The following is a 13,057-nucleotide window of genomic DNA, read 5'->3' as shown; positions in this document are numbered from 1 at the left end:
TAGAACAGCATGCTTTAATCACAGTGTATACAAGATATTTAAGTCTTGGCTTCTGTTAATTGTCTTGGGAGGGAGGGAAAAGATACTTCTAGCTGGTTCCTGCTTCCACCCCAGCATGTGATTTGTAAATGTAGTGCCTTTGACATTGTATCTGTCCAAGGCTTCTAACCTGCTCAAGCGTTGGTACAATGCTGACCTTAATCCTTTGACAGCAGCTGTAGAGAGGTCTGAGTAAGGCCACAAACTGCCAGATAAAGGAGGGGACAGAAGAACAGTGAATACAACATTTTTCTGAGTGAATTCCTCAAGTCTGCATTAATGAAACTGGCTTTAATCTTTAAGAGACTTTAAAGCTGTCTTGAACAGAATCTTCTCTGCATTTATTTTTAATTGGCTTTAGTATTAAATGTGTAAGGAATAAAGCATTTTTTTCTTTTAAGTATTTACCTGTCTTCTGTTCCTTGTTCTATTTTTCTTCTCACATCTCCTCCATATTTTCAGTCATTGACTCCAGTCCTCTTTTCAGGTTATTCTGTTATAATTACCTCGTTAAGAAAAGGAAGCAGCCAAGCTTGAGTCTAACCAAGAAATGTCATGTCATGTTGAACCAACCACTGATGATAGACATACACATAAATCATGTTCTCCCTTACTTAGGGAGGTCAGCAGCAGCAGGGCAGTAGATAAGCTGACTTGAGCATCAGTGGTAGAGCAATTGGAAAAGTCAGGAAGAAGGGGAAAATGAGCTCTAAAAATCCTTGTCCTCTGCTTTTGGTCTGTTAATTACAAACAAGGAAGCTGGAAGAAGCATTAAAAAGCTATACAATTTTGAAAATATTTTGTATACAACTAAAATGCCAATGATACCAAGCTGTGTGGTGCAGTTGACACGCTAGAGGGAAGGGATGCCGTTGAGAGGGACCTTGACAGGCTTGAGAGGTGGGCCAATGCAAACCTCATGGAATTTAACAAGGCCAAGTGCAAGGTCCTGCATGTGGGTCGAGGCAATCCCAAGCAGAAATACAGGCTGGTGGAGACTGGATGGAGAGCAGCTCTGAGGAGAAGGACTTGGGGTATTGGTGGATGAGAATCTGAACATAAGTTGGCAGTGTGCGCTTGCAGCCCGGAAAGCCAACCGTGTCCTGGTCTGCATAAAAAGAAGCATTAGCAGCAGGTTGAAGGAGGTGATTCTCCCTCTCTACTCTGCTCCTGTGAGACCCCACCTGGAGTACTGTGTCCAGGTCTGGAGTCCTCAGGACAAGAAGGACATGGACCTGTTGGAGAGAGTCCAGAGGAGGGCCACAAAGATGATCAGAGGGCTGGAGCACCTCCCCTATGAGGACAGGCTGAGAGAGTTGGGATTGTTCAGCCTGGAGAAAAGAAGGCTCTGAGGAGACTTAATAGCAGCCTTCCAGTACCTGAAGGGGGCCTACAGGAGAGATGGGGAGGCACTCTTTATCAGGGAGTGTAGTGAGAGGGGTAACGGGTATAAGCTGAAAAAGGGTAGATTTAGACTAGATATTAGGAAGAAATTTTTCACTGTGAGGGTGGTGAGACACTGGAACAGGTTGCCCAGAGAAGCTGTGGATGCCCCATCCCTGGAGGTGTTCAAGGCCAGGCTGGATGAGGCTTTGAGCAACCTGGTCTAGTGGGAGGTGTCTCTGCCTGTGGCAGGGGGGTTGGCACTTGATGATCTTTAAGGTCCTTTCCAACCCAAACCATTCTATGATACTATGAAAATTTTCTAGCTATTTGTAAAAATGATATGCTCTAAAAATGGGCTTTTCTGATAAGGCATATGAGTGCTTTTTAGGGCATATGAACTTGATTCACCATTTCTGGGCACAGAAAGCTAAAGGCACTTCCTTGAATGGGGTCTAGATGTGTTTCATGCTTCTCACAAGCAATACTTTGCTAATAATCCCCTTCCTCAGGTTTTTTTTTATTGTTGGCTGCTTGATTACACAGGTGGTCTTAGGCTTTGGTGGGTTTATAATGCCATCTGAGCAGAACAGTTCCTATTTCCCTAAGTACGGGAATCCTTAGAGCATTATCAGTGCCAGAAGAAAGAAATGTTAAGTGCAAAATTTTCTTAATAAAAGCTAGTGCACCATATGTTTTCCTGTGATTGAAACTCAACGTCTCTTCTCCAAATCTATTGGAAAATAAAATCTTCAGTTGGAGGGGAAAAAGAAGTGGGAAGATTTTAAATGTATGAAAGAAAGAAACCAATTACAAATGGAGAGGAGAATAAATATGAGCGTGTATTTATGATGGTGCAAGGTATATATTTAATCTCCTTAAAAATATCAATATATGCTTCTGAGCTCTAAATGGGAACTTTAAAAACTAAAGATCTATTCTGGTGTCAGCTCAGTTTGTACATATTTTAACAACTACAAAAACAACGCATTTGTTTTATGTTCTCTTTAGATTGGCAGAAACCACTGCTAAATCTTGTTAGATATGCTGGATGTTGGTGGTTATTAATACAAAAATGTCTTTACTGGTGGTTGAGTTGGAAAATTATAGTATCTCTACGAAGTTGGAATGCAAACATTAATTTCACTGTCTTTCAATGCACTTGAAAAATTACCATTTAACTGCTGAGTTTAACTGAATTTGTATTTGCCTTTTTTTTTCCCCTGTTTTTCTCCATCAAGGTTATGTCCAGGGGATGAGCGACTTGCTTTCACCTGTCTTGTATGTTATGGAGAATGAAGTAGATGCCTTTTGGTGCTTTGTATCATACATGGATCAAATGGTAAAATAAGGCTTTTTTAGTCCACATAAACAGATAAGCTAGGGATAACATTTGGGGTTAATTTTATTTTATACATTTTTTTTTAAAATTCTTTTAAAGCAGTCATCTTAGGTTTGAAGTCAGTGTTTTTTTCTGATTGACACAGGTTATGGTGGCTTTTTGATACTGTGTAATGCAGACAAATTTGGCTCCTTGGAAATTCCAAAGTAACTCAGAGCCTTCACAGCCAAATTTGTGTTAATGGAATCCTCTAGCAGGATTTTGTTCAGGATAATGGTTCCCTGTCATACTTACCTTTTGGCATTTGTTAAATGCAATTTAGAGTTTTCATAAACTGAAGCTTTTTATTAATTGTGCATGTGGTGAAACAATATGTGACTGGTATGAGAATTTTAAAAAAAAAGTCTTTTTGGTTTGAGTGCAGTAGTGCTGCTTGGAGGTACAAAGCACAGGCTGATTTAAAATATCATTTGTTGCATACAAAAGTGTTATCAAAGAAACAGTTCACTGGTTTAGGTAAACTTTTTAGTAAAAAGCAGACATTGCATTAGATAGAAGTACAGTTAAATATCTGTATGTTAAATACCTAAAGGATGAGAACTGCTGTTGCAATAACAAAACTTAAAAAAAAAAATTAGAACAGCTATAAATCTCAAAATTATCACTGAGTTGGTAAAAAAATGGCGACACTAATACTGTATTCCACGCAGCATCAGAATTTTGAAGAACAGATGCAAGGTATGAAGACACAACTAATTCAACTGAGTACTTTGCTTCGTTTACTAGACAGTGGATTTTGCAGTTATTTAGGTAGGTGTATTATTAATACACAATAACTAAAACAACTTACTGCATTTTATCTATGTGTGTTGATATCCTTACCAGTCTTTAAACATAATTCCAATAGTAATTTTATATGAATACAGGACTTGTAAATTAATAATGCCTAAAAGATTTCAGTAATTGTTCCATGCCTATTGAAAAACAGGTTCTCTTGTTACTGATTTTAAAAATATGCTATCCTCTGGCAAATATCTTTGATTCTGAAAAGGGGCTACCATCTTAATCAGTTGTATGATTGCATACATGTAAAGTGTGTTATTCCCCCCTACCCCATTGTCTTAACCAAATTTGGTGTTTATGAAATGTAACGCTCTTATTCCTAGAATCTCAAGACTCAGGCTACCTTTATTTTTGCTTCCGATGGCTTCTTATCAGATTTAAAAGGGAATTTAGCTTTCAAGATATTCTTCGACTCTGGGAGGTAAGAAGATACTTAATCATACACACTCCAGCAGTTTTTAAACATTATAACAAAGCAAACGGATCATTCTCCAAAGTGATTAATACTCTAATAGTTTTTTTTTTTTGAAGCTGATTCAGTGCAATGAGGTGAGGACATACTGGTGTATGTTATGTCTTTTTAGCCAAAACAACTTGGGAAGTTAATGAAAAAAATACTTATAAGAGCTGGTGGTGGGTAAATTTATTTTTCAGAAACCTTTTTCAAAAAGGTTTGGACAGGGTCCTTCAGGTGAGGCTCTTAAGTGAAAGTGGTAAGTGGAGAGTATCAGTTAACTTTCCATGGAAAACAGCTTATGCTAGAAGAAAGAGCATTTGTATGTGTCTCTGATTAGTTCTTTGATATATTGGTAGTACTTTATAGATGAAGTGGAATCCAGCACTGGCAGGGTAGTTTTTGTGTTAGCCAAAACCATAAAGAGGATGATGTCAGAACATCCAGTTAATCTTGATGATAAGGCCTCATGATGCCATATAATGTAATGTAAGACATCAAAATGTAGAAGTTCTGGTAATTCCAGGTTAATGAAATATTTTTTGATTTAAATGATCTTGGGGTCAGATGCAGTAACTTAAGATGAACTAACATTTTTATTAAACATTCTTTAATTCTTTGTTCCTAGAAAAATGAGATATGTATCAACAGTACAGGTTTATTGTTTAAGATGCGTTTAACAAGAGCACAGTATCTACTGAAAACTTGCAAACTAGAGAATAAATATTCAGATGAATGGAAGGAGTATTTTCTAGGACATAATGATCACACAGAGTTGTGCTGGGGAACAGAAGGGTAATGAAAAGAACAGAACTGAGATGCATAAAACTTGTACTATAATGAAAAATAATGTTGTTTCTGGTATAAGAAAGATAATGTTGATGCTTTTATTCACTTTTTCAACTAAAGAAAAAGGAGTCACTTAAAGAGGAGGACCGGTATTTAAAACTGTCTAAAGTAAATCTCTTTTAGCTTTTTATCATCAGTTAGTGGAATTTACTATCATAGAGTATCGAGGTGGTATTTCAACTGAAGAGGACTACAAAGTTTATGAATAATTCATAAATAAGAGAACCAAAATGTACAAAACCAGAAGAATTCTCTTATTCCACGGGGAAAAAATTATAATGATTTTAGGGAAAAAAATTCACCCATCATCTTGTTTTCCCCTCTGAGTTTTATGTTGTCTTCTCAGTATTTTTTTAAAGACTTATTTTTCTTTTTAAATTGATGACAATGGTATATATATTTATAGTTCATAGTCCCAGGCCAGCATGTTTTTATTACCTCTGCCTTAATGTGTGTATACGTATGCATACAGAAAGGAAACACACTGTATTTCTGAACTCCTAAATATTTTTTTTCTGTCTTAGGAGGATGATGGAAACCTATTGATATATGATAGACTCATAGGTTCCTTCTAGCACATCATAATCTATGTTTACTACAAGTATACAATTTCATTGCTAGGAGATACGACATGAGACAGGGGATATCTTGTCTTCCTTTTTAAAACAAACTCATGAAGGCATTATGTTGATGTTTTTATGTGAAAGCTAGTGTCACCTCTGTCATGGCTGAAGTCCAGCTTATAATAGATTTTTTTTCCCCCGTTAACAGCTGTGCAGCTTCATTAGTATTGGTGGAGTGTATATGTCGGATTTACAGAGGCAAGCTATAGGCACAGGAGACCATTTTCTCCTTTGTAATCAGTAGAGAAAAGTGCACTGCTTTTAGGGCATTTCAGTCTGAGCAAAATTCATATGCTGTTTTGTAATAGCACATGAATTGAGGGAAGTCCATTTGAAGGTAATGTTACCCTGTGATGTATTCACTTACAGAGGGTAGAATGGGAAGAAGGGGAGGTACCATCTGAGATTCCAGTCCCAAGTTCCAGCGTTCTGGGGCTTTTTCTGTCTAATATATGAATTTTAGGGTGTTCTTTTGGACCTCCATTTCTGTCCTCTTGAGTTGCCTGAACCACTGAGCTAGCATTGGATACTTTTTCCCTGTTCCTGCTGGCTTCATGACTTAGTGTTTTATGTCAAAAATAGGAATGAAGATGATTCTTCACTAGCCTGGTTACTAGACATTCACCTTAGAGATGGGAGATACCAGTCTCCATCAGCCATAGTAGAGGCTGCAACCAAGCCCTCCCACTTACTGAGCAAGAGCCATAATAATCAGGTTGTGGTAGAAAATGTGGATGGCTATATCATTGTTACACGTTGTAGCAGAGTGTCCTAGGCGGTGCATGTGCTAGAGGTGGCATTCCACCTTGTGTGGATAAGTTAAGACACATTGTGTGATTGCAGTAATTTGCAATGCTTTCTGCAACACCCTTTACAGAAATATGAATGCAGGTTAAACTGTCTCTCAAACTCAGATAGACAGCATACTGAGCCACTGCTTAGATGTCCCAAAATTGAGAGTAGCTCAGTCTCTTCTTCACCCTGGAGGGACAGACATATCACTTGGTAATTCCAGCTAGCTCTTAATCTTTCCTTTGCACAGTGAGCTGCTTCATTCTCAAGATGATGAAGGAAGACTGGGTAGAAGAAGAAGAATCCCAAAGAAAAATTCTGTAATAAAACTACACAACTAGCTCACACTTACCTCCAGTGTTATGCTAGTACAGCTCACATGGTATAAAACCAGAATGATCTAATGATGAATTACTTTACATGTATACTAGTATTTCTTATGAATATTCATGGATGCTGAGGTAGCGCTAGAATGAGTCCTTCCTTAGGACTCTTTTGCATAGCTTTATCAGAAAGAAACAGGAGGAAGAGTTACCGCACTTAAGTGGTATATTTTTATATTCTTAATTTAAATGCTGTTTTTCTTTTATCTTTTTCCAAGAACTTTGTGATGCTGCTGTTATCTGTTTACATACATAAGATTAAGTGCATGCCCTGTTCCAGACTTTGTATAAACAATGATAGCAAAATGTGTGGAATTTTTTGCAGCTTGTATTAGCAACTGTTGACAGCTGCTAATATTCTACAGAGTGGAGAGAATGTCTGTAAACATCCTTGTTAGTATTTTTGTTTTTTTTCCCCACTCTTGAAGTCGGATCCAGCTTCCACTGAAGTTACACCTTGAAGCAAATACTTAAAGTAGATATTCCAGTAGGATAACATTGAATTGTAGATGTGAACTTGAAATATTATGTTAATGTCTGTAAAAAGGTAACTGTTATACAGATCTGTATTTTGGTTCAGTTTCCCCCATATCCTGCGTTGTCATGTTTCAGTCATCTATGTTCAGGTTCAGATTTAATGCCTAAGAGGCAACCTGTTGTCTGGGATGCCTCATTAGTGATTGTTGTAGATGATTCATAGTACACATACCATGAGAATTTGAGTGTACTGGAAATGTGTAAGCAGTAGTCTGCTCTCTTTATGTGCGAATTTGATGTTGAACCAAATCCATGTGCAGCTGTTAGTATTTCTTTCTTATGAAGTAGGAGTAAAAACAAAAAACAAAAACCAAAAAAACCCCACCCCCAAAACATTGTGTAGACAGACTTTATTTGGAAGACTATAGCCGGTTTTGTATGATTGTTAGCGTTTATCAGCCTATTTACATTCCAGACCTTTTCTGGGAGTGAGAGTATGCTTTAACAGAATATTGGATATGTGAAAAAAGATACAAAGCTTAATTCTAGACTGAATGAATTGAATATTAATTGAAACATTCAAGATTAATTGCACTTTATTTTGGGTGAACTTGGTTTGGATATCTTTCAGATTTATGCAATTCTGTTTACAGGCTACATATACTAGCGATAAAAGTTTAAGTATAAGTAAGCTCTTGTTGAGCTTTAAGGCTGTGTTTTATCAATAAAGAAGTAAGAAAATTTTTACTAGTGAAGTAAGACTTAATCTTCATGAGCCTGCCTTTTTTGAGAGTAAATCCATTGACTTAAATACTTTTATCTGTTTGTCAGAGTAATTTATGCAAACAATTGTTTCCTCCCTTGTTTTGTTGTCAAAACTGTTCTAAAGTTTTCTGCCCACCACACACATTCTCTTAAAATACTTTTTTTTTCTTAAGATTTGACTTTCATGAGCATGCTAAAATAGGGTATTAACACTGAGGCTGCACGTTTCAGTCCCAGTGAACTCAAGAATGATTATCTGTGGCCTTCATGGGACCAAAAGCCAATGTGTCTGCAGTCAGACAGTAACAGCCACTCATCCCCAACACCTGTGTGACCATGTACTTAGGCTCTTGTAGTAGTGGGATTGGGAACAACTTTAGCACCTTATTTATAACCGTTAACCTTTTGGAGGGATTGCTGAGCATGACACACTTCTACTGATTCACACTTAATGCAGACACACTAAGGCGCACAAATAATTTTAGTTTTAATTACTTCTCTGTAATTAGTAAATTTGAGTAGGAGAATTTCACATGAGCTGAAGCAGAGCACACACATTCACAAGACTGCAAACTCAGGCAGCTTAATACCATTATAGAGGACAACCTGGTAGACACAGACATTTTAGAGAACCAGAGAAGCATTTGGTGATACAAACTTGCGGTTCTCACTAATTGGCCAAAAGAAAGATTTCAAATAACTGTACAAATACTTGCCTGCTTTCAAAAATTGCTTATTGTTAGTTAAGCCACTTGGCTTGAGGCCTTCCTTATTTTCCAGGAACTGCTTTTCAGAGGAAAAGTATAAGCATTTCCAAAGTGGTTTTCATATTTTAACAGGTCATGTGGACAGAATTGCCTTGCCAGAATTTTCATCTTCTCCTTTGTTGTGCTATCTTAGAATCTGAAAAACAGCAAATAATGGACAAGCACTATGGCTTTAATGAAATATTAAAGGTACTGAGTTCCTATGCATTATTTAAATATTATTTAACTTTTTTGAGTTAGTGCAGTTATGTTCATATTTAATGTTAGGGGGAGGCTTACTGTCTTCTGAAGGGTTAAATGTGAACTGAATGTCTGTCCTCCATGCTTTCAAAATGGTTTTTTTGATGTCTGTGTTTAGTGATAATTAACAGATGGAAAATGTTTCTCTCCCTTAACTACGCCTTAGTATGTTTTATCTTAATTTTTGCTTTTACTGCTATAATCTTATTTGTTATCTCTTTGAAGATGTGAGCGAGATGTGCCTAGGAGGGCTAGATAGTTTTTTCACGTTTAGAAGTACCATGGATTCCTCTTGCAGATTTTGGATACTGGTGAAACCCATCTGTTGCATACTACCTCTCTCAGTACCTATTTATCAAAGCAAATATAGAGTATGTTTAGCATTTCATAGCTTAAGGGGCAAGTTTATAAGGCGATACTTATTAGCAGTGCAGTACAGTATTAGTGTCTTTTACAATAAAGTGCATTTACTGTTTATTGCACTTACTCTTATTTTGAATATATTTTTAGCATATCAATGAACTGTCTATGAAAATTGATGTGGAATATATACTCTGCAAAGCAGAAGCCATTTCTATGCAGATGATGAATTGCAAGGTAAAGATTTTGAATATATCTTCCGTGAGCATTTCTAGATAGTAAAAGTATGTAGTTGGCTGTAAGTGTGCATGTATGGCTTGTGAAATAACTAAATGCCTAGTTATGATAAAGGATGTACTGTATCTGTACAGCACCAATATTCTAAGAGCCTGTAAGCAAGAGTGATTAATTTTATAGAGTAATATTGTTCACTGGGGGAAACCTGGACTGTGCCTTTTGGTTGTGATTTCTTAACTACTTATACTGAGGTAATCTAGTAAAATTTTTGTCCAGTGTGCTTGAGAAAAATGAGGTGAAAGGTGCATTGCACTGAAAGCATACCAGACTTATTAGGCAGACACTAATGGTTCACTCAGTAAAACTAATTTCAATAACATGAAGTGTATATAGGCTTTTATTTTTGTAATGAAGATTATATTATTTATCAGGAAGTGATTACTGAGCCTATCTCCTTTGCTGGCTTTTTGAAAAGCAGATGCAGATAATGGTAACTTTAATGGAACTAATGCTGAGAGAGATGCTTTCAGTACAGCTGAATTCAGATGAATGGTTATTTACTGAGGGTGGGGGACAGACCAGGGGGAACCTTGTTAATTTTTTTTTCATTTAATTACGGTGATTTTTAATATATTTATGGTTTTTTCCCCCTCCTCCTTTCTAGGAATTGCCTCAAGCAGTGAGCGAGATCCTGGGGATAGAAAGCAGTTTGGTAACACCAGATTCAGATACTGGAGAGGATGAAAGTGGAGCTGTGTTGAGTTGTCCAACATCATTATATCAGAGTATCTCAACACCTGTAATTGCTGCCAATGGAACAAGAGACAGCACTGAACAGATGTCTGAGACGTAGAGCCTGACACCTGCATAATTACAGCTGGTTAAATTGAAGAAAGACTTTTACTGAGCACGTTTCTTTCAAGCACTTGAGAGATGGATATTTAAATTTGGTGTTGATTAAGCTTTAAGGTTGGAAAGAAAATCTGTACTGTAATGCTCTTGCATTAAAGCTTTACAACATGACTCAACTATTTTTGTAGTTTCTTCTACCAAAATAGCCTTTTCTTTTCAATAACATTCCTTAATATTTTTGTAGCCAAGTGCATTTTCTTTTTGCTGGTGAACTGGAAATGAATGGTGATTAAGAATGAATTTGAAAATTCTGCATTTGCTGAGCTTTCACACGTATTCATTTAAGACAGTGTGAGCTCTTTCATCTGAGCAGATTCACAATAGGCCAGCTGAAGCTGCTGTACAAAATTTTCAAGCTGAAGAGATGCTGATGTGTTAAAGGAGGATTGTTTTGTAAATGAATGGGTTTTCCCATTTCTCAAATGTTTACAAAAATACTTCTAAGTATTTGTTGCTGGTTGAATGTAGATTTGAAATGGACATTTATACTTACACAGTTTAATGTCCAAATATAGAATTTTGTGTAATTGGGAGTGGATGAGCAGTATATTTTTACATTAACATATCTTCACTTTATATATGCATATATATATTTACACACATGCATACACTATATACACAAATGTTTGTGAATACTAAAAAGGATAGTCCTATTTTCAATATCTGAATAAACTTGACTGTTCATTCATACGAATCGGTTTGACTAAATTAATGCACAGCTCCAACTTGGGCTCTTTTTCAAAACTTTTCTAACTGAAGGTAACTTTGATGTGAATACATTCAGTCCTACACTTGAGGTAATTTTGCAATAGATTTCTTGCCAACTTTACTAATGCTTATCTTTGCTAATATATTAACTGATCAATTAACTAATTACACTTTTTTATGGCAAGATTATTTGGAGAATTAATAAGCAGGTTATTTAAAAAAACTACCAAACCACAAATCAAAATAGTAATCACAGTTAACATTAATGCATTTTTTGTATATGTAAAAGGCAATGTGAGTTTATTCCATGCCATGCTGATGTCCTTTGACGTTATGTGAAATTTAACATAACTGATTAAGTGTATTCATTATTTGGTAACTATTGTACATATATAAAATAAAAATCAAAGCTGATTTAGTGTTTTTAATTAAATCATATTTAGAGAAAAAACCTAGTTGTCTGGTTGTTGATAAAAGAACATGAGATAGAGGGTATAGCTAACAACAGTTAGTCCATTGATATTATATATTTAGTGAGTAGTGAAAAGCAGTGGGAATACCTGTTTATTACAGAGTGGAACATGCCTTTCATCTCTAGGCGGTTAATGTGTGGGATATGGTGGAGCTTTTTTTTCTTCTGTGGAGTTTACTATTACAAATGTTATTTTTGCCCTCTAAATCAAATACAAGTAATATAAAAAGGCTTTAATAGATAAATCAAGTTGTTACAATAATTTGAGACCTGATTAAACTTCTCTCACCAGCTGTGAACAAACACTGGAGAGTTGAATCAGTACAGATTTTGTTTTTAATATCGTCAGTATGGTATCTCTCATCAGTTAATAACAAGAGTCTTATGCGGTGGAAGTCAAGGATTCACAGCTTAGCGTATCTATAGCCTTTCATTTCCTGTCCAGGAAATTACGGTGAAGCATCATGCTTTTGTTCACTGTAGAGCATTGTGCTTCTTGGCAGTTCATTTAACGTGGCATAGAATACATAAAGGCATTAGAACTTACGTAATCAACACTTTGGTTCAAATAGACTAAGCTGGTTAGTTTCAGTGTTTTTGGAGCACCTAGTTCACTTTGAAGTGTACTTGCAAAATTATTTTGTCAAAAATTATGTTAAAATGAAACTGTGGAAGAGGGGAGGGAAGTGTCTAAAACTGCGAAATGCAATGGGCAAGTCTGTCCGTTAACTATGCATGGTTCTTAGATATTCAGGATATGTAGCCACAAAAAATTATGTGCAACATGGTAAGATCTTGAGGAAAATCATAATTGACTGAAAATGAATATTCAAATGTTTAGGAAAAGCATATTTAAGTGGAATTCTGTCATTTCTTAGAGTTACAGCTACGGCTGCTGAGAAATACTACCAGCCCCTATAATAAAGTTTGCCTTTCCTTTTTGGGTATAATTGCTGATCTTTTCCCTTTGTATTAAGCACTCAGATGTCAAGGATGAGAAGGTTGCTCCTGAATTTATAGTGAGAAGCTGCTTTGGAAGGCTTGGAGTAGGTAGGCTTGCTCTGCCTCCCAGCAGTAAGATCAAATGCCCCTTGCAGCATTCATTATCTATAGTTTCCTTCTGGCTGACGGGCAGCCTTGCAAAGAGTTGCAATCAAGAGGAACCTTGTCCTCCACCAAACTATTCCTGATTGTTAGGGATGGATTTAGTCTATGATGAGACTACAAACACTGTAAAGGGCCTTAATCAGGATCATGACAGCTGAAAAAGTGCCATGGGTTGGAGGTTCTGGCTGTGTAAATTTCTTTTGTATGTGAGTGGTTTAGATTGCTTACAAATAACAAATATGTACTAACTCTGAATACAATTTTGGTTAAGTGGTCAGACTATAAAAGAGGCAATACTTGTTTA

The 13,057-nt window shown here is 36.3% G+C and overlaps 1 protein-coding gene across 1 annotated transcript in view; it reads left to right on the top strand.

The window, feature by feature from the left end:
- The window catches only part of TBC1D15 (TBC1 domain family, member 15), a 28,017-nt gene extending 16,622 nt beyond the window's left edge, over positions 1-11,395 (top strand). Inside the window, exons 12-17 of the mRNA XM_010079993.1 lie at positions 2,664-2,764; positions 3,475-3,574; positions 3,931-4,028; positions 8,790-8,906; positions 9,468-9,554; positions 10,219-11,395. Coding sequence (XP_010078295.1) covers positions 2,664-2,764; positions 3,475-3,574; positions 3,931-4,028; positions 8,790-8,906; positions 9,468-9,554; positions 10,219-10,407 — 692 coding nt within the window. The 3' untranslated portion in view covers positions 10,408-11,395. The remainder of the gene's footprint in view (positions 1-2,663; positions 2,765-3,474; positions 3,575-3,930; positions 4,029-8,789; positions 8,907-9,467; positions 9,555-10,218) is intronic.
- The last annotated feature ends 1,662 nt before the right edge of the window (positions 11,396-13,057 follow it).

Source organism: Pterocles gutturalis, unplaced genomic scaffold (assembly GCF_000699245.1).
Source record: "Pterocles gutturalis isolate BGI_N339 unplaced genomic scaffold, ASM69924v1 scaffold41214, whole genome shotgun sequence".
In the NCBI taxonomy this organism is placed as follows: domain Eukaryota; kingdom Metazoa; phylum Chordata; class Aves; order Pterocliformes; family Pteroclidae; genus Pterocles; species Pterocles gutturalis.
The sequence above is the reverse complement of the archived record's forward strand: the minus strand, read 5'-3'. Positions and strand labels throughout refer to the sequence as shown.